We start from the raw sequence: 22,463 nt of genomic DNA, 5'->3' as shown, positions 1-22,463 counted from the left end.
AGTCAACACTCATCAAGATGCTCCAAATGTCTGAATATTTACAACTGCCAGACAGAGGAGACAATACATTTCCAAATCCACAACTATTCATCGAAGACTACAGTCATCAATAGATCTTTTCATAGCAGCCATTAATCATTTTGACATGAAATAGTAGGGTAAACACACTAATTAATGCTCTGTTCCGTTCAGGTCAAACAGAGTCAGGGTGCTGCTACTGTGCATGTTGGCTCTCCGGAAAGGCTCTGCTACACTAACTGGAACTAAACCTTAAATTGTATCATTGGTAGCACCTGGGTTTTACCCTACTATCTCATGTCAGAGTGGCTGCTGGGAAACATGTCTACTGCAGGTTATCACATGGCTGATGTAACAGACTCTATTTACAGTAATTGTAAATGGAACCTGTTTTTTTGCTATTTACACTTTCTAGTAAGTTGAAATTGTATGCATTTATTTAGTATTGATTTTATTTGTCGCAATGTCTCTGGCTGCTAACACCCTCCCCCCTTAAACGCTCTCTCACACACACACACACACACACACACACACACACACACACACACACACACACACACACACACACACACACACACACACACACACACACTCAAAGGAGCACAATGGAAATAAGCTCTTGAGCGGGTTTTTGTGGTTTATCCTTTTGACAGATTTGCACAAATATACATACTATTGCATAACATGCACTCATATACATACAGAGCACTCTCGTATGCATACAGTATACATACTACACCTTTTCTACACACAAATACAAAAACCATAAAGACTTCACGCACCCACGCACATCACGCAGCAGTGCGTACGATAATCCTCAGTGTTCATTTATCCATTTCTACACTCAGTTAAACTAACAGTGAGGATTTTACAGTGTGTGGTGTGTAGTATATGGCAGACAGGAGGAGCAGTCATTACTCATGGCTGTCTAAGGACCATACACCTACAGCAGCACTGCGGGCAATGAAAGCTAACCACAATGCATGCTGGGAGAGACGGGAGGAGGCAGCGGAGGGTACGCGGTGAAATACTGTATTTAATTGAACTTTGAAGGAAGGAAGGAAGGATTTCCTTTCTTGACTGTTTATCCTGCAGCTCCGTTTGTGGAGTGACTTTTAACCTCATTGAGACCTGAAGCCGATTCTACATGTCTCCTAAATCTCAACAGTTTTCTGAAAAACGTATGTTTCTATATCAGTGGTGCTCAATCTTTTTCATGTCAAGGACCCCCAAAATTATATGTATTTGGCCGCGGACCCCAATCAAAATATTTGGTTCCAGGGACCCCCCCAGAAACAAAGATTTGAGTTAAAAATGTTCGCTTTAAAAATAGATATATTCAAAGATTTGCACACATTTTCACGATTTTTCAAAAATAGCAGATCTACAAGCTCGTAGCGCGGCACTCGGTGCCGCGCTATGAGCTTGTATATCTGCTATTTTTGAATAGCCCAAAGTGTAAAATAATGCTTTTTAGCTCAAATCTAAAAATGAGACAGTTCCAGGTCTCAATGGGTTAAAAAAAAGTATCCAAGAATTGAATTTTCCACATACACTGTATTATTCAGGCATGTTCTGTTCTTTGGGATCTATGATGAATGTTTAAAAAGGAGGGATTTCACATCTTCTGCCACTATTCTAGCCCCCAAGGCAGAACGAGGCAGCCATAACCACCATGTCACATAGTATCAAACCAGCTTGGTCTGCAGCTGAGGGCTGACTTCAGCCCGCTTTGTCACACCCAGGGCGGCAAGGATCCGGTTTAGCAAATGAAGCCAATGAGGAAGTCTATTAATCCATTAAGACCGGGCAGCGTAGCATCTGTGTCATTTTAGATTTTTTTGGCTATTCAAAAATAGCAGATCTACAAGCTCGGCACCGAGTGCCGCGCTACGAGCTTGTAGATCTGCTATTTTTGAAAAATCGTGAAAATCTTTGCAAGTATTTCAATATACAATTCAAAATACAATACAAAATACAATACAAAAAATACACAAATGAATTTTTAAAGCGAACATTTGTAACTCAAATCTTTGCTTCTGGGGGTCCCTGGAAAAATATTTTCAGAATGGGGGTCCGCGGCCAAAATGTCTTCTTGGATTTAGAAGACATTTAATTTCTTTTTATTTCATTTTACTCATTAATGGCCAAGAGGGTGTCGCTATTTCCACTCCTGCTGGTTGCAGAAGAATTAACTCTCCATTCAAGTGAATGGGCATTTGGCTGGAATTTACACTTGGTTTTATTACCGTAGAAAACCTTGTCTACGGTCACACCTGATCATTGGTATGTCTCTTATTGTATATCGCGATGTTCCACTCAACTCCTCAAGTGGACCTGATATCTGCACTGTGCTTGTTGTTAGCACAGCTAATGCCCTTGCCCTTCATGATGTTGATGTGCCATATGACTACGTAGACTTTCAAAAGACTTAACGTCTCACACCCTCTCACATCTGCCATATGCTAGAATACTTTGAAGACTTTCAAAAGCCTAAAGTCTCACATCTATACAATGGAAAACTTTTGGACGGACTTTGAAAAGACTTTGAAAAGACTTGCACCCTCTCACATCTAAAGATGATGTGTCAAAAGTCACAACGTTTTTAATCACAGACTAAGATTTTGCTTAGAGCACATTATGTAAAATTATCTTGGGAGGAAATAACAAATGCAGTTAAGTCTGGCACCGGTCCTATGAGAACCATTCATCAGTGTAAAGCCTAGTTCATAAGCTTCATATTAATATTTGCCACGTAGGACGGACATAAATAATTCCCATGCATACCTTTCCATGAGAAATGCATTTAAGTTGGGGCTGTTATTGCTATAACATACTTCCAGTACACTGGAATACGAAAGGCCAAGGTCGAAGGTCCACAGACCTCCAGTGGTTCTCAAACCTTTTTCATGTCAAGGACCCCCAAATTGACACTTATTAGCCCGCGGACCCCCATTTGAAAAGATATGCCCAGGACCCTATAAGAGAAGATTTTTACGGCTCCAGCAGTGATTTTCAACCATTTTGATTTTAAAAAGGACCCCCAGTTTGACATGCTTTAGGCTACGGACCCCCATTTAATGGCATGTCTATCTCTGGGACCTCAATCAATGTTAATTCAACTCTGAGAGTGTACAAATGTGTACACTCTCACCCATAAGGGTCAATTTGGTTCCTAACTATCCATCATTTAGCTGGGGACCCCCTGGAACCCCTGGGAGTCCCCGGACCCAACTTTGAGGACCAGTGATATGCTGGGGAAAATATGAAAATCTTTTGAAAATAGCAGATCTACAAGCTCACAACGCGTCGCAACGCGTTGTGAGCTTGTAGATCTGCTATTTTCAAATAGCCTAGGTATAAAATAGGGCTAAAGTGGTTAATGTACTGTATGTTATATAATATAATCACTTATATCTGCAAAGTAACTATTAACGTAAGGTTTTCAAATAATTGTAGTGGAGTAAAAGTACATATTTGCTTCTGAGATGTAGTGGAGTAGAAGAAAATGTATTGAAAATTGGAAATACTCCAATAAGTAAAAATACCTAAAAATTGTACTTAAGTACAGTACTTGAGTAAATGTACTTAGTTACTTTACACCACTGGTTTCTAGTGTTTCTCGTGTGATTGTCCCCTTACACCAGATGATCCTTCTAAGGCCGCATAACACAGCTGCCAGAAACAATGACAAGCATTACGGAATATTTCCCCCCAGACATCTGCTGGCAGTATCCTGACAGTATAGACAAGATGGGCTGCATCTAACGCCGCCGGAAATGAGCCAGCGGTTCAACGTCAACGTCGGGCCATATGGCCCAGTGGAGGGCCAATGGAAAGGAGAGGAAAACTAGAAGAAGTGCTCCTCGGAGCACAGGTCTCCGCCAGGTCAGCTACGTTATTGTGGCCTCCTGGTGGCGCTATAATAGGCCAATGTAAAAAAGGGTGCCATTTGTTCTTTGGCCTTTCACGGCGATCAGACACTGCATTCATGATTTGAGGCATTTTGTTCCAAAAATGTGTTTTGCTAAATTAGACCTGCTGGTGGCGCTACTGTATAACAGGCCAATGTGAAAAGGCTGCCATTTCTTCCTCGACTTAGTGGGAATGTGCGTGTGAAATTTGACATAAAACGCAAGCTGCGTTCATGATTTCAGGCATTTTGTTCAAAACGGACCAATCCTGCAAACTTTGGAAGCCAACCTTAGCCAATGAGGATGGAATATGGGAAATCGGACAGATCCGTGTTGATCACATGACTATAGAGATACTGTGTACCGATTTGCATGACGTTTGGATAAAATCTGTAGGAGTAAATGGGTTTTGCACAAATAGGCCTCCTGGTGGCGCTATAACAGGCCCATGTGAAAAATGGGCCTGCGACCGGGCCAACGGTACCGGAGATTAGCTGCTCGCGGACAGATGGACACGCGGACGGACACACGCGCGGACGGCCTTTCGGCCTGGCGGAGACAATGAATGAATGAACGTGTATTTATTCATGTTGTCATTTGTTTATTTCAAATTAAATTCATAGGATCAAAACGACTATTAACCTTTTGGAAATGTCTCTCTCTGCAGGAGTCTCTATCACCTCCTCAAAGGATTCACCAATTCAATGCCCTGGAATCTCAACCTATACAGACCTCATTATAACGTGCCTTTAGCTACCGGAGGATTTTTCATCATGATTTCTGATGTTACTTTTATGTTCACAGAGTCTGGTCTTGCGTTCTCTCTTCATTTTCCCCCAACATAACAGAAACCACAAGGACACATTAAAAGATACACTACCGGTATTTCATTTTACAAGTAATCCTCCCCCTCACTTTTATCTTTTTGCCTGTATGGGGGGGGCGCAGGAAAGATTCACCCTCAATCATGGCATTACAGTTCACACAATTATTGCCTGAGGGTGAAGTGCTATAGTAAAGAAATGTTGAGGTCATATAAAAGCGTCTAAGAAATGTTGAGGTCATATAAAAGCGTCTAAGAAATGTTGAGGTCATATAAGAGTGTAATTTCTCTCAGATTATTGGCCCGTTCATTCGCAAAGATAGGCGGAGTGGAGAAAGTCTTTCCCACAACCGCATCGCTTAATAAAATGTGCCAAGTCTGCCAATGCTTAAAAGTAATACCACATATACAGTAGTAAATAGAATACAGTAACACCATCCGTCTGTTAGCGAGAGCATGGATGTGTGTGTTTGTGCGTCCAACCTTCTTCCTACGCTTTCTCACTGTGTTGCCCTCTCACAACCAGGGTTGCCAGATCTGCTTATTATAATTTCCCCGCAAGATTGTATTTGAAAATAGCCGATCTGCAAGCTCACAACGCGTCGCATCGCGACGCGTTGTGAGCTTGTAGATCTGCTATTTTCAAATAGCTGATGTATTATGTTAAAGCACTCACGTGGCCCATAGTCGCTTCTTTTGGTCTGGTTTTCCTAGACCTGGTTGCTTGTTTCTCTCACAGAATCTGGCAACACTGCTCACAACTCCCCTGTGTGCGTGAGTGAGTGCGCGTGCGTGTGCGTGTGTGTGTGTGTGTGTGTGCGCTTGTGTGTGTGTGTCTCCAGCCCACCTGACAGCACGGTGAAGACGGCGGCGAAGGCGTTGAGCTTGAGTCCGTCGATGACGTTGGAGGAGTGGAAGAGCTCCAGACACATGAGGCTGAAGCCCACCACCAGCAGGAGAATGTACAGGACCTCCGAGACCACCGAGAGCCACAGCACACCTACAGCACACACACACGCACACACACACACACACACACACACACACACGCACACGTGCAAAAAGAAAAAAACACGTCAGCATTTTAGAACAGCTTTCTGAATGCCATTTTAACCCATTAAGACCGGGAACGCATCTGCGTCATTTTAGAGTTTTAGCCATAACCATTATTTTATGCTTTGGGCTATTCAAAGAATAGCAGATCTACAAGCTCGTAGCGCGGCACCGACACACACACACACGCGCGCGCGCACGCACGCACGCACGCACGCACGCACGCACGCACGCACGCACCACACACACACACACACACACACACACACACACTCGCGCGCACACACACACACACTTATTCCAAAGTCATACGAGCTTGTAGATCTGCAATTTTTTTTAACAACATTTTTTACTCAAATCTTTGCTTCTGGGGGTCCCTGGAACAAAATATTGTACAAATGTTCGCTTTAAACCAACCAAAAAAACACAATTTCTCTTTTGAGTCTATTTCTCAAATTCTACTATACTTTTGGCACACACACACACACACACACACACACACACACACACACACACACACACACACACACACACACACACACACACACACACACACACACACACACACACACACACACAATAATAATAATAATAATAATACATCAGACTTATATAGCGCTTTTTCTAGTACCCTTACCCTAGTAAGTCGCTTTACAAAACAGCTTAAAACAATTTCATTAGGAGAAAAGAAAACATTAAAAAGGCTAAAAACAAACAAACAACAAAAGGCTAAGACTTAGAGGAAGAAAGTGAGGTTTGGTTTAGGCGGGGAAAGCGAGTCTAAAGAGGTGGGTTTTGAGGGAGGCTTTGAACACGGCAAGAGTGGGGGCGGCTTTGATGTGAGGTGGGAGTGGGTTCCAAAGGGTGGGGGCCGCAACTGAAAATGCCCTGTCACCCCAGGTGCGTTTTTTTATTTTTTTGGGGGAAGTCCAGGAGGTTAGCGTCGCCAGACCTGGGGGAGCGGGAGGGTGCGTGGCGTTGGAGGAGGTCAGAGAGGTAGCGGGGGGCCTGGTTATTGAGGGCTTTGTAGGTGGTGATGAGTATTTTGAAATAAATTCTGTGTTTTACTGGTTACTGTTTTACACACACACCCTCTCGCGCGCGCGCACACACACACACACACACACACACACACACACACTTATTCCAAAGTAATTCCTGCTTACTTTATTTCTTATTTTTATTTACTTTAGAATGTTAGCTAATTTGCTCCCACATTCGCTCCTTGGAGCATTGATTTGTTTTCATGTTGCCATATCTCACTTCTTTGCTACAAGCTGCTACAAACTAATTGCCCCTAATGGGATTGATACAGCCGTTTGAAGTTGAAATTGAACAGATTTGACCACACGTGATGTATATAAATATCAACCATTTTCTCCTTAATGGATTTATTTTTAGATGTTGTGATTATCTCCATTTTATCCTAAAAGTCACTGAAACGTTGTCAATCGTTGTATCTGAATTATTGAGTCAATCTTCAAGTTCATGAAGACATGGGTCCTTGTTTGTAAATCAATATTTTCACCAGGGTCTATTTAATGGTAGACTTCAGTATACATCAGTCCATGTTTTAACAATGATTAGAGTTCACTGAAGTGCTTAATTTGTAAGGAGCTGATGAACCCGTAGGTTTTTCCACCCCCTTAACTTGATTTAACCATAAAATAGCTCGGCCAAATAACAGCATAGGGGTCACCGTTTCCACATCAAATAATGTATTTCATAATCAGAACATTCACATAAGAATAATGTAGCAATAGAAGAGGCTATTATCTTGCCAGAGAGGAGGGGGTAATATGGACAAATCTTGTTTTAAAATGTGCGCTTTGGAGTGCCATTTAATGACAAGTTTCATTCTGCGCATACAGTATGAATCCATGGCATTTTCACGAGCAACGCGGTTTTAACCACTACTACTCACTCTGACTTTTTGTCAGGAACATAGTCACAGAACACAGACAGACACGCACTGCCCAGCTCGGCAACACACCCAGAGACAGATGCGCAACTGCGTAGGCTGATATTTATTTATTCTAAGGACATTTCCCCATGTCGTCTCGTGAAGTTGTAAACATTGACGACTGTTTTGACGTGAAGGGTAGGCGGAGATCTCCACACGCAATTTTTCTAACAGCGAGGTTGAAGTGTTTTTTTTGTGAAGATTTACAAACCTAACTCAGTTACATTTCGTCCACGGTCCTTTTCCATTGCAGGAAGGGACAAAATGTGAAAGCTGAATTCATAATAAATAGTCTAAATAAAGACGTATTGTATTGTAGGTGCATTTGAGGTGACGGTACGCCTTCTAGAGGTACCGGAGCACAGCTCCGGCCAGCTCCGGCATTAATTAAGCGCTGGTTCACTGATAAGAGCACCCATTTCAAGCAAGTTTCAAGTCTGCCAGGTGTTTTTTCGACACGTCGTGTTGCGAGCATATTTTCTTCCAGCGCGACGTCGTCGTATTGCTAATTACCGCAATGTGTAAAATAGGGCTCAAGTCGAAACACATCAAAGTAAAACATTTGACAGATGACAGATTTTCCAACCTTTCCACAGGTTTCTCACACAAGGTTGGAGAAACCTGACATCTGTCGAACACACGCAAAAACCAACCGGAAGCCTGAGCCAGCTGCTAACACTTAATGAGGATTAGCAGCCATTTGTATGCAAGTATTTATTTTTTATGCAGTCATAAAAATGCACTTATATTATAGTATACCGTCCGTAATATGGCAGCATGGATGGCAGCATGGATCATAGCCATGCATACTGGGTTGCCGGATATTATTACTCCCTGACAACATTACACTGGATTCCTGACATTTGCCCTTGGCGTTTTTTTAAGCACCCCTGATGGTGTCTCTCTTAAACAAACAAACACAAACAAAAAGTCAGTCTCTAAATGCTTTGCACAGCTATAGACGGAGGACATTCTCGCAGCTTTCATCGCTAAAACTGAGTGGAAACTGGAAATAGTTGACAAATAAACTATGCGGAAATCGCCAGCGAGTATTTAGAATCAAAACTATAACAGAGTTGATGCCTCATCCATACAGGTTGGTCGCAGTTCAATAGGCTCTATGCACAGCAGCCATATATTGGAAAGAAGTTGGGCCTCTTCCTTACTTCCTTCACACACCAATTATACTAAAATATACTAACTAGAGGCTTCGCCTCCTTCACAGCTACGCTGATATGGCCATGTATGGAGATCTCTGTATCTGTCAGTCGATGCCATGATGACACATTGAGGTTAGACAACACAGTCCGTATTTGGCCGTAGCTGCATTGGGAAGTCCTTATATGGTAATGGCTGATCATGGTGACATGAGCTTGACGATGTGGTTCGTCCGCCTGCCCATCCTCCCTTAACACATTGAGTGCCAGTCGCGTAGATCTACGCAAACCTATTTAAACCCGCCACGTGCCAGTCGCGTAGATCTACGCCAACTGGTGCTTTTTCCTTTTTTTCAAAAAAAAAGTTCACATTGCACTTTTTTCAATTTTCGACACGGACCATTTCATTGTAGCACCACCGGAAACGGAATTATTCGGGATCCGGTTTTGCCGATCCCGTCGGCCTCCGTTCTAATGACGAAACTGAGACTCCATTTTCCCTTTGTAGTTTTTCTCCTCGCTGATCACTGTTTAACATAAACCGTTCTAACTACAACATGGAGGCACCGTTTGACACGTGGTCTTCACTGGTAGAATCAGGGAGATGTCCGCGATGTATACAAAGCTCAATCTTAAGGATTTTAACAAGGTCTATGGCGACGTGAACAAAAACAAAAAAACAACAATAAAACGTTGGCACTGGTGAGTACATTATGAGACTAACCTCTGGCATGGAATGTGTTAAGGCAATTTTAATATAGGAAGACGTGTGGACATACTGGGCCTTAAATGTACTGTAATTAAGGGGGGGGAAGTATTATATGTATTCAGCCCCTCATTTGAAAAGGAAACGTACATATGAAATTAAATGTAAAAGCAAAAAGAAATACATCTTAAAAAAATGGTCGCTATTATTGTCAGGGGCCCACTGTTACCCGAGCCAGCTACCTACATTGGTCACCTACCTGTCATTTATTTGTTGTATGACTATGAGCAGAGATGAGGAGATGATTGAGCTATCCGTGATTTTAACACGCACGGTACATCATTAGTGGATATACAGGTTTTGTAGCAATCTGTAAGGTGGCTAGTGTTGTCAGGGGCTGACTGTCTTTCAGCAAGGCTGGACTGGGACAAAATATTTGACAGTGACATTTAATTGCCTATCAATTCAAGTATAGCCTGGGCCAGCACAGCAACAGAGCATGTACTGTAAGTGGAGCGGAGCGGGACGATTTTTAACGTAGCGGGGAGCGGGTTTATAAAAGGAGAAAACTCTGAGCGAGGAAAACATACCATAAAACAGCCATCAAAAGACGTCATTGGCACACAATGAGTTAAATAAATCAAATAAATCTAAATCAAAGATCAAAGGATACGATTTGAAACGCAAGTGAGGGGTTTTGGCTGAACAAACTACACTCGTTATGCGAGTCCCCCTCTAGAACGGCCTCATTAACCCACAGGATTTAATATTGACCGTCTTATTAAAAAAGACAATGTCTACATAAAAAGGAAACTTGGATGGTGTTTTTTGCGCATTTGTGCCAAAAGAGAAAGTGTTGCGGACACGCAGCAAAAAAAACTTTTCCTTTTTCCCCCGCTGCTGAGCGTGTGTGTGTGTGTGTGTGTGTGTGTGTGTGTGTGTGTGTGTGTGTGTGTGTGTGTGTGTGTGTGTCTCTCTCTCGCTTTCGCACGTTCTCGCCAAACCTGCAGACAGCATAGAGTTAGGATATATATCGAGAGTCGAGAGCCAGGTAGTGGGTTGACTCTTTTTATTCCTCCGTTGGAACAACGTGACTGTCCGTGTCCTATTAACCAGTTCCATAGACCGATGTCGATTTAGGCAGAGCCATGGCTCTGGATCTATAGGGAACGACTCCTCTCTCTGTCTGTGTGTCCAGTGAAAGGTTAGCTTGCAGATCTGTTCCGGTTTCCTAGTCTGATTCCTAGTCTGGAATATTATTGCGTAATAATGGAGTTTGATAGAAACTGTGCATCGTGTAACATTAGCGGTGCGGAAAGCAGCTGATGTTATAGCCAGAATACTGAGCAATATGTGACCAAATTTGACTGGGAGACAGTCATCTGGCATTTTTTCATTTTCATTTTTTCATGTCATATGAAAGCAGGGAATCATAGCAAAATAATGATATATTGGTTAATACGATTGAGTGAATAGTTTTGAAACTACAGCTTATAGAACTGAAGTCAAGTTAAAACTCTAAAGTAGAGAAAACACCACTTGAATTAGCATGTGTCTGCTGTGAGACCCTCCCATAGAGGTATAATATAACCGCGAGGGGCACGGTGGCGCAGTCGGTAGCGCTGTCGCCTCACAGCTAGAAGCTCCTGGGTTCGATTCCCGCCGGGGACGCTGTGGGCGCTGGGGGCGTGTCTTCTCCTCCGCGTCACCAGCGCCCATACCCTAGGTGGGGTTGGCGAAAGGGCCTACTCTGTGTGGAGTTTGCATGTTCTCCCCGTGTCTCCTAGGGTAGTTAATACCCTCACAAAAACATGTAATCCTGGTCACTATACTGCCTCCCCCTGGTCAGCCGGGGCGCCTGATGGAGGGGAAGGGAACTGGTTGGAATAACGTGTTCCTTCCACACGCTACGTCCTACCAGGGAAACTCCCCCCTGTCAGGTGACAAGAAGGTCAAATGGCTCTCATGCATTGAAGGAGGCATGAGCTCGGCCCTGGCCTCCCTAGGCTGGTGGGGGGAGTGTAGTGCCCAGGATCACTTAGCAAATTGGCACCGGGTGAAAAAAAAGGGTTACAAAATCGAGGGACAAAATGTTAGGAACAAAATATATATAACCATTCCATGGGTCCATTCCATTGGTTCCTGGGTCGTGACACATCGTGAGCAGGCACACAAACGGCAGATGCACGCGCAAAATGCGGAAGTGTTGCAATATCAGATTTGACCACCAGGCTTGGCCGCTTCACTGTTCTACCGTGGTTCTGGGGGCTTGGACCCTCCCCAATGCTTACTCCGAACTCCATGGGCGTCCTCCTCAATTCTGGTAGAAAGCTTAATAACCATATACTAAGGAGTGTGTTGTCTAACCTCAATATGTCACCATGGCATCAGGCACAAACAAATCAATCAGCTCCATATAAGGCCACAAAAGGGGCCATGGCCCTATATACTAACGACATCAGGGATCTCGATTTAAGTCCGAACCTCTATAATTGGTAAGACCTGTGAAGGAACTAAGGAAGAGGCCCAATTTCTTTCCAATATGACTGCTGTGCATAGACCCTATTCCGAATACAAACTGTGTCGCTTCATCGCCACATAATATTAGCATTCTGCGGGGATGTACTCGAGACACAAACAACGAAATAAAGACCCCCGCCGTGCAGGGACCTTTCAAAAAGGGTGCTCCTTCATGTCGGGGCATGATTGGTTTCCAAAGCAGTAGGCGTAGGTTTGTATTAAGCGACCATTCCTGGTATAGGTCTCCGATATCTGGCAACGTGAGGGTAGTGTCTCCCTAACCTTTTTGTGTCCCTATTTAGCACTTATAGGGACGTATGCACGTATACACACGTAGGCACGTATGTAGTTTGTGACATCTCCACGTGCTACAGTAACTACACCCTAATCGGCACAAAAGAGGGGATTTTTTTTACCATGCTCCTCTGAAAGGCTCCATGGGGCCATTGTTGTTCATACAAAGGGACCAAAATTAGACATCCGAAAAGGCCCTTACAGAACACTGGTGAATTGTTGATTACGGCTCGAAACAGGTTAGAGGCGAACAAAGCCAGCACTGCATGGGGAACAGCACTGCCATCAAAGAGAACACATCAAACTGAAAGACAACCAAGACACACACACACACACACACGCGCGCGCGCACGCGCACAAACAAACAAACACAAAGTTTGTCAACACACAAACACACTGTACGTCGGGGAGACTCAGAGACTGTGTAATGTATTGTGTCAGAGCCAGCTCGCCTATCTGCGAAGGCCACAGCGTTGGGAACAGTCCGAAAACCACACAGTGACAAAGAGAGAGAGAGAGAGAGAGAGAGAGAGAGAGAGAGAGAGAGAGAGAGAGAGAGAGAGAGAGAGAGAGAATGTAAGCATTGGAAAAGTGAAGGCCATGCACAGTAGTTCTCCGCGTGAATTTATGAATTGAATACCAAGGCCCTCATTGGATACAAGTCTGCAAGGACTTTTATGAACGGACCTGTTAGACAAAGTATTTTAAATGTAACTGTGCTGTTTTACATTTTTGCCTAATAAAATATTCAATCAATCAATCAATCAATCAATCAATCAATCAATCAAAAAAAGTATCCATTTTGTACGTTCTCAGAGTTAAACGAAGACTGAGGATTTTGCCGTGTGAAGTTACTTATTACTGTCGCTCATTTACATTCAGCACGCTGCTTTGGCAACGTTGCAGCTGTTCAACTGACACCACACTGACAGAACAGACAGAGGTAGACCGCAAAGAGAGACAGACATATGCAGTATACTGTATGGTGGGAAATGGAAAAAAGAAACACAGAAGGCAGAAATGAGAAAGAAAGCGGGGGGAGAGATATAGCGTTCCAATTATGGGGACCACTGAGCGACGCTTGAGAAATTATGAATGTTTCATAAAGCTACTGCCATTTATTGCTGGTGCAGTCGATGGCCTCGTGAAAGCAGCATTTTCTCATTGTGGAGACGCTGAGACTGTTCACTGTGCATACCTCAAATGCCGTTTAATTAACTCGTCTCTAGCACCAGCTGTGAATTCACTGTCAACTGCACCGTGCAAACCGGCACATCCACCCATTAACCCATTAAGGCCTGAGGTTCCGATTCTACAAAATGTCTTCTGAATCCTAACAGTTTTTTGATAAAAACGTATGTACGTAGTCAGTGGTTTTCAAACTTTTTCACGTCAAGGACCCCAAAATATAAATGTATTTGGCCGCGGACCCCCATTTCAAATATTTGATTTACAAATGTTCGCTTTAAAAATATGTATAGTCAAAGATTTGCACACATTTTCAAGATTTTTCAAAAATAGCAGATATACAAGCTCATAGCGCGGCACTCGGTGCCGCGCTATGAGCTTGTATATCTGCTATTTTTGAATAGCCAAAGTGTAAAATAATGCTTTTTAGCTCAAATCTAAAAATGACACAGATGCGTCCCAGGTCTAATGGGTTAATGTCGTGAACTCAAAAATGACTCCTTCAAAAGCAAGAAGGAACTGTCTGTATGTTTTAGACTGGATTTTCAGAGATTAAAGTGCATAACCCAAGTGCATAGGTCTTGCTGAGGTATCCGGGCACAAGGTGCAAATAGCAAAAGGTTTGATGTTGTGACTTGCCTGTGACTTCCACCAGATCTCAACTAACTCAAAATCTCCTAATCTCATATATAATCATATTGACACTGTCAGGCAGAAACTTTATATCTCCACATTTCATCTTTGTATGTTTTCTCATGAATATTAACAAGAGCGTATGAATAAGTAATAGCTACATTGGATCCATTGGAACACAAGTTGACGATTTCCTGAAAAGCAACAGTTCGGGACGTACAAGTTTCCCACCTAACGTGACGATATATTGTAGTTTATTGTACAATTTACAATTACAATTTAGGCATTTAACCGACGCTAGTTAATCCAGAGCGATTTACAGTAAGCAAGGAAAACAAACAAGGTAATCAAATGCATGGAAATAAAAGGATCTAGGATCATAGGTAAACCAAGAACCTACAGTAGCATCAGTCTAAACAGTAAAAATGACATTTTAGCCTTTGCATAAGCCTGTAAGGTCGTCGAGGCTAGGGCAAGTGCTACGGGCTAAGGTGGAGTCTGAAGAGGTGAGTATCCAGCGGAAGATTGGGAGTGATTGTATTAAACTACTTACAAAATATTGTTGCTGTCCCTTGTATCTCCATCTATTAAATATTTAATTTTGTTTAATATTAAAGGTAGGGTAAGTGATATTTTTGGGTAATTTTTATTTTTTTGTTAAAAAGGTTAAAGCACTATTAATATTCTGATAGGAATCATTGCTACAGAGCGTTTGTTCGGTCACAGGGGTCTCTCCAGCTCTTTAGTAAACTATGTACTATATAATGTACTATATAGAATATAGTACATTTTCAGGTAGGTGACAACATTTAAGCCAATCAGGAGAGAGCAGTGAAAATGCATTTTCTGTTTAATAAAGAGCTGGAGAGACATGGGAGACTCCTTTAACTGAACAAACACTCTATAGCAATGAGTACTATCAGAATATAGAGCTATTTAACACTTATTTTAACCAAAGTAAATCACTTACCCTACCTTTAACTTTGTTTACATACATTAATCTCTCCGAAGCCCGCCCGCACGCGCACACGCGCGCACGCACGCACGCACGCACGCACGCACGCACGCACGCACTACTGTATGTCCGAATGGGGACATAAATCAAAAAAATGCTTTCTTTTCAACATGAGACACTTCAAAGTCACAGACACAACAACGCAGCGAGGACCCGCAGAGAGGCGGGAAAAGGCGGCGAGGGAGAAGACCACAGAGAGAGGAGAATGGAGGAGCGAGAGGAGAAGCGTGAGGCGCGGAGGGGACAAAACCGGAGTGGTGCGGGTGATAAAAGCGATACAGTGAAATATTAATGTGTCGGGCTGCTCACGTGGGCCCTCTGCAGACATGCAAGTACAAAGAGTCACAACCAAAGCCTCTGGACCCCCAAACTAATATATACAGTATAACCCATTAAGACCGGGAACGCATCTCTGTCATTTTAGATTTCTTTGGCTATAAAAAAAATAGCAGATCTACAAGCTCATAGCGCGGCACCGAGTGCCGCGCTATGGGCTTGTAGATCTGCTATTTTGTTTTTGTTTGCGTGAAAATTTGCGCAAATCTTTGGATATGTATAGTTTTTTAAAGCGAACATTTGTAACTCAAATCTTTGCTTCTGGGGGATTCTACAAATGTCTTATAAATAAACATTTTTTTTGAAAAAAACTTACGTTGCTTTAATATCAGTAACCTTTGTCATGTCAAGGACTCCCAAAATTATGTATTTGGCCGCGGACCCCCATCTCAAAATATTTCGTTCCAGGGACCCCTAGAAGCAAAGATTTGAGTTAAAGAGGTGGTGCCATGGTTTTGCACTTTTTCTGTTTTTCATGTGTCTATGAGGTTGATAGAACTTCATTAAGGCCCCCGCTGGTGGTTTTATGGTGTTTCATGTCTTCTCTGACTATTTGGAGTTTTTTCCTGGAGGCTGAAACCTTGAGAGTCAAACGTGCCAATCCAAAATCAGGGGCATAGTGACATCACAGAGCCCCCAAAAAACATACCCTCCCCCTCATTATCATAACACAACAGGTGTGGGCATGAGGGGGAGGAGGGACTAGGACAGGTGGGTGATGCTAAGGTGGTGGAGGAGGTGCTAAGGTGAGAACCAGGCATACTTAATGAACTGGAGGCGTGTCCACATAAACATTTTTTTTAAACTATTTCTGTAGCCTACACTTTTTTTTGGGGAAAAAATCCTTACATAATAATACCAGTAAGACTCCCTAATCGGGAGATAAGCGACCGTAGGTCACATGTATACAGAAGAGGGCTGTAAAGGAGGGATTGTTTGTGGGGGGCAAGCCCCCGAGTTACGGCATTTTATGTGAGCTGCAGTGGCAGGGGGTGCTCCACTGGGGGCGCCACCACTTTTGCATCCGTTCTGGAGCACCAGGAGTGGGTGGTCCCCGGGAATGCCCCGTGAGCAGCCCCGTTGGGGTGGTCATTTGGTAATTTGTCCACATGTGCTCATTTTTTACACTTGGGGGTCCCCGAGGCAGCTGGGGGTCCCTGGAGCTCCGGGGGTCCTTGGAGGGTGTAGTTTGGCAGGTAAGGAGTGTGTGTGCAAAATGTGGCATGGATCGGGGCAAGGGGTGCGGAGATATGAGCAGGGCAAAAGTGTGACGTGTGTGACGGAGTGACGGACGGACGTACAGCTGGAGCAGCTTTCTGTAGTAAGTGCGACCTACGGTCGCAAATACCTTATGATCAGGTTTTAGGGTTGAAAAATATCATGGCACTCCATCTTTAAAGATGTTTGCTTTAAAAAATATATATATTCAAAGGTCTGCACACATTTTCATGATTTAAAAAAAAATAGCAGATCTACAAGCTCATAGCGGTGCCGCGCTATATACAGTATGAGTTTGTAGATCTGCTATTTTTTAATAACCTAAAGAAATCTTAAAATGACACACAGATGCGTTCCTGGTCTTAATGGGATAAGATAAGTCTGACTGAACTTCACACCAGAGTGAAGCTCTCAAACTCAAAGTGTAATCTATATAGATTACACTTTGATGCCACCGACGCATCGTGATGCGAGATGCGACGCGTTGTGAGCTTGTAATTCGGCTATTTTGTACATTTTTGACAAATTTCTCCTATATTGACGTGCCCAAAATAGGGATGCCAGGTTAAATGTGGTTAAGGACAGTGTTAATGTTAGTCAGACTCACTCTCTCTCTCTCTCTCTCTCTCTCTCTCTCTCTCTCTCTCTCTCTCTCTCTCTCTCACACACACATACGCAGAAAACAGCAGCAGACAGAAAATGCCTCTTGACACAGTGATTTATGACCGCTCAGCGAACGCAACAAACACAAGTTGATGGAACACACACACACACACACACACACACACACACACACACACACACACACACACACACACACACACACACACACACACACACACACACACACACACACACACACACACACACACACACACACACACAACTTTCTAAGAAAGTTCAGTCTCGGGACAAGAACGTATTTGTATCTCTCCAGGCTTGAGGGAATATTTCTCTATGATAGTCCAGATATGTTAACCAAAGATGTGGGTCAAGCTCACACAAACTGCAACAAAACACAATGGAATCTTGAGTCCTCAATATGAGAGGCAAACTAAGGAATGCTATGAAGGGATACGTTTAAAAAAAAAATATTATCCTACCAAAAGCGCCCTTTTAGCCAACTTTTGGGGATGTACGTACAATCTATCTACAGCGTCTGTCTGTCTGTCTGTCTGTCTGTCTGTCTGTCCGTCCACCCATCCATTTTTACACTGAGAGTTAAATTGACTCGGTATTGTGCAGTACAACAGAAACGTACAGTGGAAATAACGAGGAGGTCAAAAGATGACACCTCCCTCATGACTTCCTCTCATTAGTATAGCTACACATGCCTAATGTACAGTACAACAGGTCGATGGAATCAGTCCTCAAAGGTATTAACCCATTAAGACCTGAGGCCGATTCTACAAAATGTCTTCTAAATCCTAACAGTTTTTTTTTTTTTTAAACGTGTGTTACTATGTCAAGGGGTTCTCAAACCTCTTCATGTCAAGGACCCCGAAATGTATATGTATATGGCAGCGGACCCCCATCTCAAAATATGTTGTTCCAGGGACCCCCCCCAGAAGCAAAGATTTGAGTTCAAATGTTCGCTTGAAAACATATATATCCAAAGATTCGCACAAATGTTCACGATTTTTGAATAGCCAAAGCGTAAAATAATGCTTTTTTAGCTCAAATAAAGAAATTACATAGACGCTTCTCCCGGCCTTAAAGGGTTAAATGCCTGAGGTGGAAACAACACATACAAAATATTGACCATACCCCCCCCCCCCCTCCACAGGAACCATCTTATAGAATATGTATTACCAGGTCAAGAGAGCTTGAATTTTCATTAGGTCGGAGGAGGAGGAGAAGGTGAATAAAACGGTTTTGGCCGGGAGCCATAGGAGAACGGGCTACAGCAATAACGAGTAAGTAGGAAGTCCTCGAAAACCTCATTAAGACAACGACCGAACGCAATGATGTCTCGAAGCAGGCTGCCTCGTTTTCCAGAGAATATACTGATAATAACTCATTTAATTGGTGTGCCTGCGTGCATGCACGGTGCAAATGTGCACCTACACGTATGTTGTGAATGTGAGTGTGTATAAATTAGAGCCCCAAGGATCCCATTTCAGAGTTATTAAAGGGATATTTCACTTTCAAAAAAACTTTAGGTCATTTTATCGTCTACTCAGGCTTTTGTCAGCCCCCTAGACCGTTCTTAAGTTGCTTGATTCAGTATTTAGATATTTGATATTCATTTTATCAGACACGCCCCCTTCCTATACAAACCCATTATAACTTCAAACTCCATTTTTAGCATGTTAGATTAATCAAAAACACCCGTCCTTGGTTCTGGTTACTCAACCTGCCTTCCTAATACGCGAGGGGGCCGTGTTTTTTTGATAACTTTTTTCATTTATTTTTAATATTTTTTTTCTGAAAACAAAAAGAATTTAATACAATAAAAAAAAGATTTAAAAAAAATGAAAAAAGTTATCGAAAAAACACGGCCCCCTCACGTATTAGGAGAGCAGGGTGAGTCATCAGAACCAAGGATGGGTGTTTTTGATGAATCTATCATGTTAAAAATGAGAGTTTGAAGTTATAATGGGTTTGTATAGGAAGGGGGCGTGTCTGATAAAATGAATATCAAATATCTAAATACTGAATCAAGCAACTTAAAAACTGTCTGGGGGGCTCACAAAAGCCTGAGTAGACGATACAATGACCCAAAGTTTTTTTGAAAGAGAAATATCCCTTTAAATATATTAACCTATTAAGACCTGGAACGCCTCTGTGTCATTTTTTGATTTGAGCTAAAAAATACTTCTACTACTTGAAAAAAAGTGTTTACATTTATGGAATTTCACATATTTTTTTTAAATGTTTGAAGTTCTTTTTAAAAATGTTTGTCACTTATTTTATTTCTGAAAATTATTAATTATTATAATACTTTAAAAAAAAGTTTTGAATAAATAAAAGAGGGAAAAAAAGGGATATTTACTCGCGACCCATAAATATCTGTCCGCGACCAAAGAATAGGTCCCAACCAAGTCCCCAGAACCCAGAGTTTGCATTGAAGCGCAATGGACATGCTGGCCATTCATAGGTACTGCAGCTTAAAACGGCTGGGGCCACTGTACATGAACGAGCGAAAACGGTTTCGACCAATGGACTCGACTCACAAGCTTGCGCACAAGCTTGCACACGGGGCTGTGCACCTCTGTGACGCAAAACGCGTCACAAAAGTGACGCGCAGAAGCCCCAAATAGGCCTCGCCCATCACATTTCCTACTCAGAAGAAGGGGTGATTTCGGCCCATGGGCTGTGTGAGCAACTCAATGCAAGTGGATGGGAGGGGATATCCGGTGCCCTCTCTTATTATTTTTTAACTCTATGGTCCCAACACATTGCACCAGGATGTGGAGCAGTTTCCACCTGCCATCTAATTCGGCTGTTGAACAAGTACTGGGGCCTGTGTCCATGTCACTTTCAATGACACAGTCCGGTACAGGGTATACGACTAGAATTACTCCAATGCTGCTGGTCTGGCACAACATGTACACATGTGTTTATATGCTTGATATCCTCTGCTAAGTGATGTGTCTCACCTGCACAAGAGACTGTGTGATTCTATTATTATCTGCTGCCATTTATATCTGCTGCAAATGTTTCTCTATACTTGCACAGGCAGCGTCATTTTTTTCTTCTTCTATTTTGACCATGCACCTTTTGAGTTTGTCATCGTATATCTGACATTGGGCTTCCTTCCTTGTTATCTGACTTTGTTTTCCTTTCTTTCTTTCTCTATTTATTTTTTTACCCTTATAACACGTTTCTTGAAACTGCAAAAGATTGAGAGCTTGTAAAACAATAGATTAAGAAAAAACTCGACTAAATTCACCCACACTTGAGAGTTGAGAGAACAGAACACAGTTCCTTGTTGCCCGAATCAAGTTTCATCTGCGTTGAGAGTACAATACCTACCTACTGCATAACATGTGACAATGGCTGTGAGCGCGTAGCATAAATGTAGTGTATCCTTGTGTCTTGTCTTAGGCAAGGTCAACGTCCTCGTTTATACAATACATCACATCGCCCGCCATTAACCCATTAAGACCTGAGGCCGATTCTAAAAATGTTTTCTAAATCCTAAAAATATATATATTTTAAAATATAAGAAATAAAAAATACCTCAAAATATGTTGTTCCAGGGACCCCCCAGAAGCAAAGATTTGAGTTACAAATGTTTGCTTTAAAAAAAATATATATATTCAAAGATTAGCATTTTTCAAAAAATAGCAGATCTACAAGTTCATAGCGCGGCACTCGGTGCCGCGCTACGAGCTTGTAGATCTGCTATTTTTGAACAGCCAAAGAAATCTCAAAGGACACGGATGCGTTCCCGGTCTTAATGGGTTAACCTCCCCATTATCCAGAGCACAGATGCTCCACGGCAACCATATGGTATTTTACACATGTGTACGCATCACATGGCTTCTATTTTTAATTGGGTGCACTGTCAATCACCACTGCCTCTTCCAGTAGCTGTTTTACGGAGTTAAACCAACATATTTTACTGCTGGGATTGATCTAAATGTTATCTCGTAAACAGTTGACTCACTAAGAGTTATTGTTGAAAATATACATACAGTATTCTGGTACGCATAATGCATTTGATCAATGATACATTTTTGGGTTGAATTTTGGAGAGGCCACCACTGTAAAAAAGTATTTTTATTCTATTTTCCCACTTAAAAAAAATAAAAATACCTGATGTTCTCCCCGTGTGGGTAGGTACCCTCACAAAAACATGCAGTAATCCTGGTCACTATACTGCCTCCCCCTGGTCAGCCGGGGCGCCTGATGGAGGGGAAAGGAACTGGTTGGAATAACGTGTTCCTTCCACTCGCTACGTCTAAACAGGGAACCTCCCCCCTGTCGGGTGATAAGAAAGCTTGTTAGCTCTTCATGCATTGAAGGAGGCATGTGAGCTCGGCTTGGCTCTCCCTAGGCTGGCAGAGGGAGTGTAGCGCCCAGGATTACTTAGACAATTGTGGCACTGGGTGAAAAAAATGGGGTTGCAAAATCGTGGGATAAAAAATAAAAAGAAAGCTCACGGCACGTCACACCGTGGCGTTGTTAGCTTTTACTGTAGATCTGCTAAAAAGATCTGCAAATGTTTCACCTGCATATATTTTGCCTACAATAATGTCCAAATTAGAGCCAGGTTGAAAGTGGTTACAACATTTCCGATACTGATGTTGTCAAAAAAAGTCAAAAAATGGACGATATAAAGATCAATAGGGCTCTAATGCATGTGAGAGAATAGGCCTCTAGCCAAAGCTAATTGTTGGTATGGACTCATACTGTACTAGCCTCTTGATCTCTAATATCTGTATATGAAGCAAGTTCAACACACCCAGTATATTTTCATTATCTGGCTTCATTAGCCATAGGGATGGGCAATATTATCGATTTCGCGATATGTTGCAATATTTTATTTCGCAATACTATATCGATACTCCAGGCCGTCATATCGTGATTTTTTTGGAAAAAAAAAAGTTTTTACGACGCAATATATCGCAATATATCGCGATATATCATGATATAATCGTATCGTGACCCAGGTAT

At 42.4% G+C, this 22,463-nt stretch overlaps 1 protein-coding gene across 1 annotated transcript in view; it reads right to left on the bottom strand.

The window, feature by feature from the left end:
* Positions 1 to 22,463, bottom strand: part of gsg1l (gsg1-like) — a gene marked incomplete at both ends in the record, with an annotated part of 68,244 nt that overhangs the window by 7,257 nt on the left and 38,524 nt on the right. The window contains one exon of the mRNA XM_084071645.1: positions 5,603 to 5,755. Coding sequence (XP_083927771.1) covers positions 5,603 to 5,755 — 153 coding nt within the window. The remainder of the gene's footprint in view (positions 1 to 5,602; positions 5,756 to 22,463) is intronic.

Source organism: Gymnoscopelus microlampas, assembly GCF_963454915.1.
Source record: "Gymnoscopelus microlampas genome assembly, chromosome: 11".
Classification (NCBI taxonomy): domain Eukaryota; kingdom Metazoa; phylum Chordata; class Actinopteri; order Myctophiformes; family Myctophidae; genus Gymnoscopelus; species Gymnoscopelus microlampas.
Note: the sequence above shows the minus strand (reverse complement) of the source record. Positions and strands in the feature narration are given on the sequence as shown.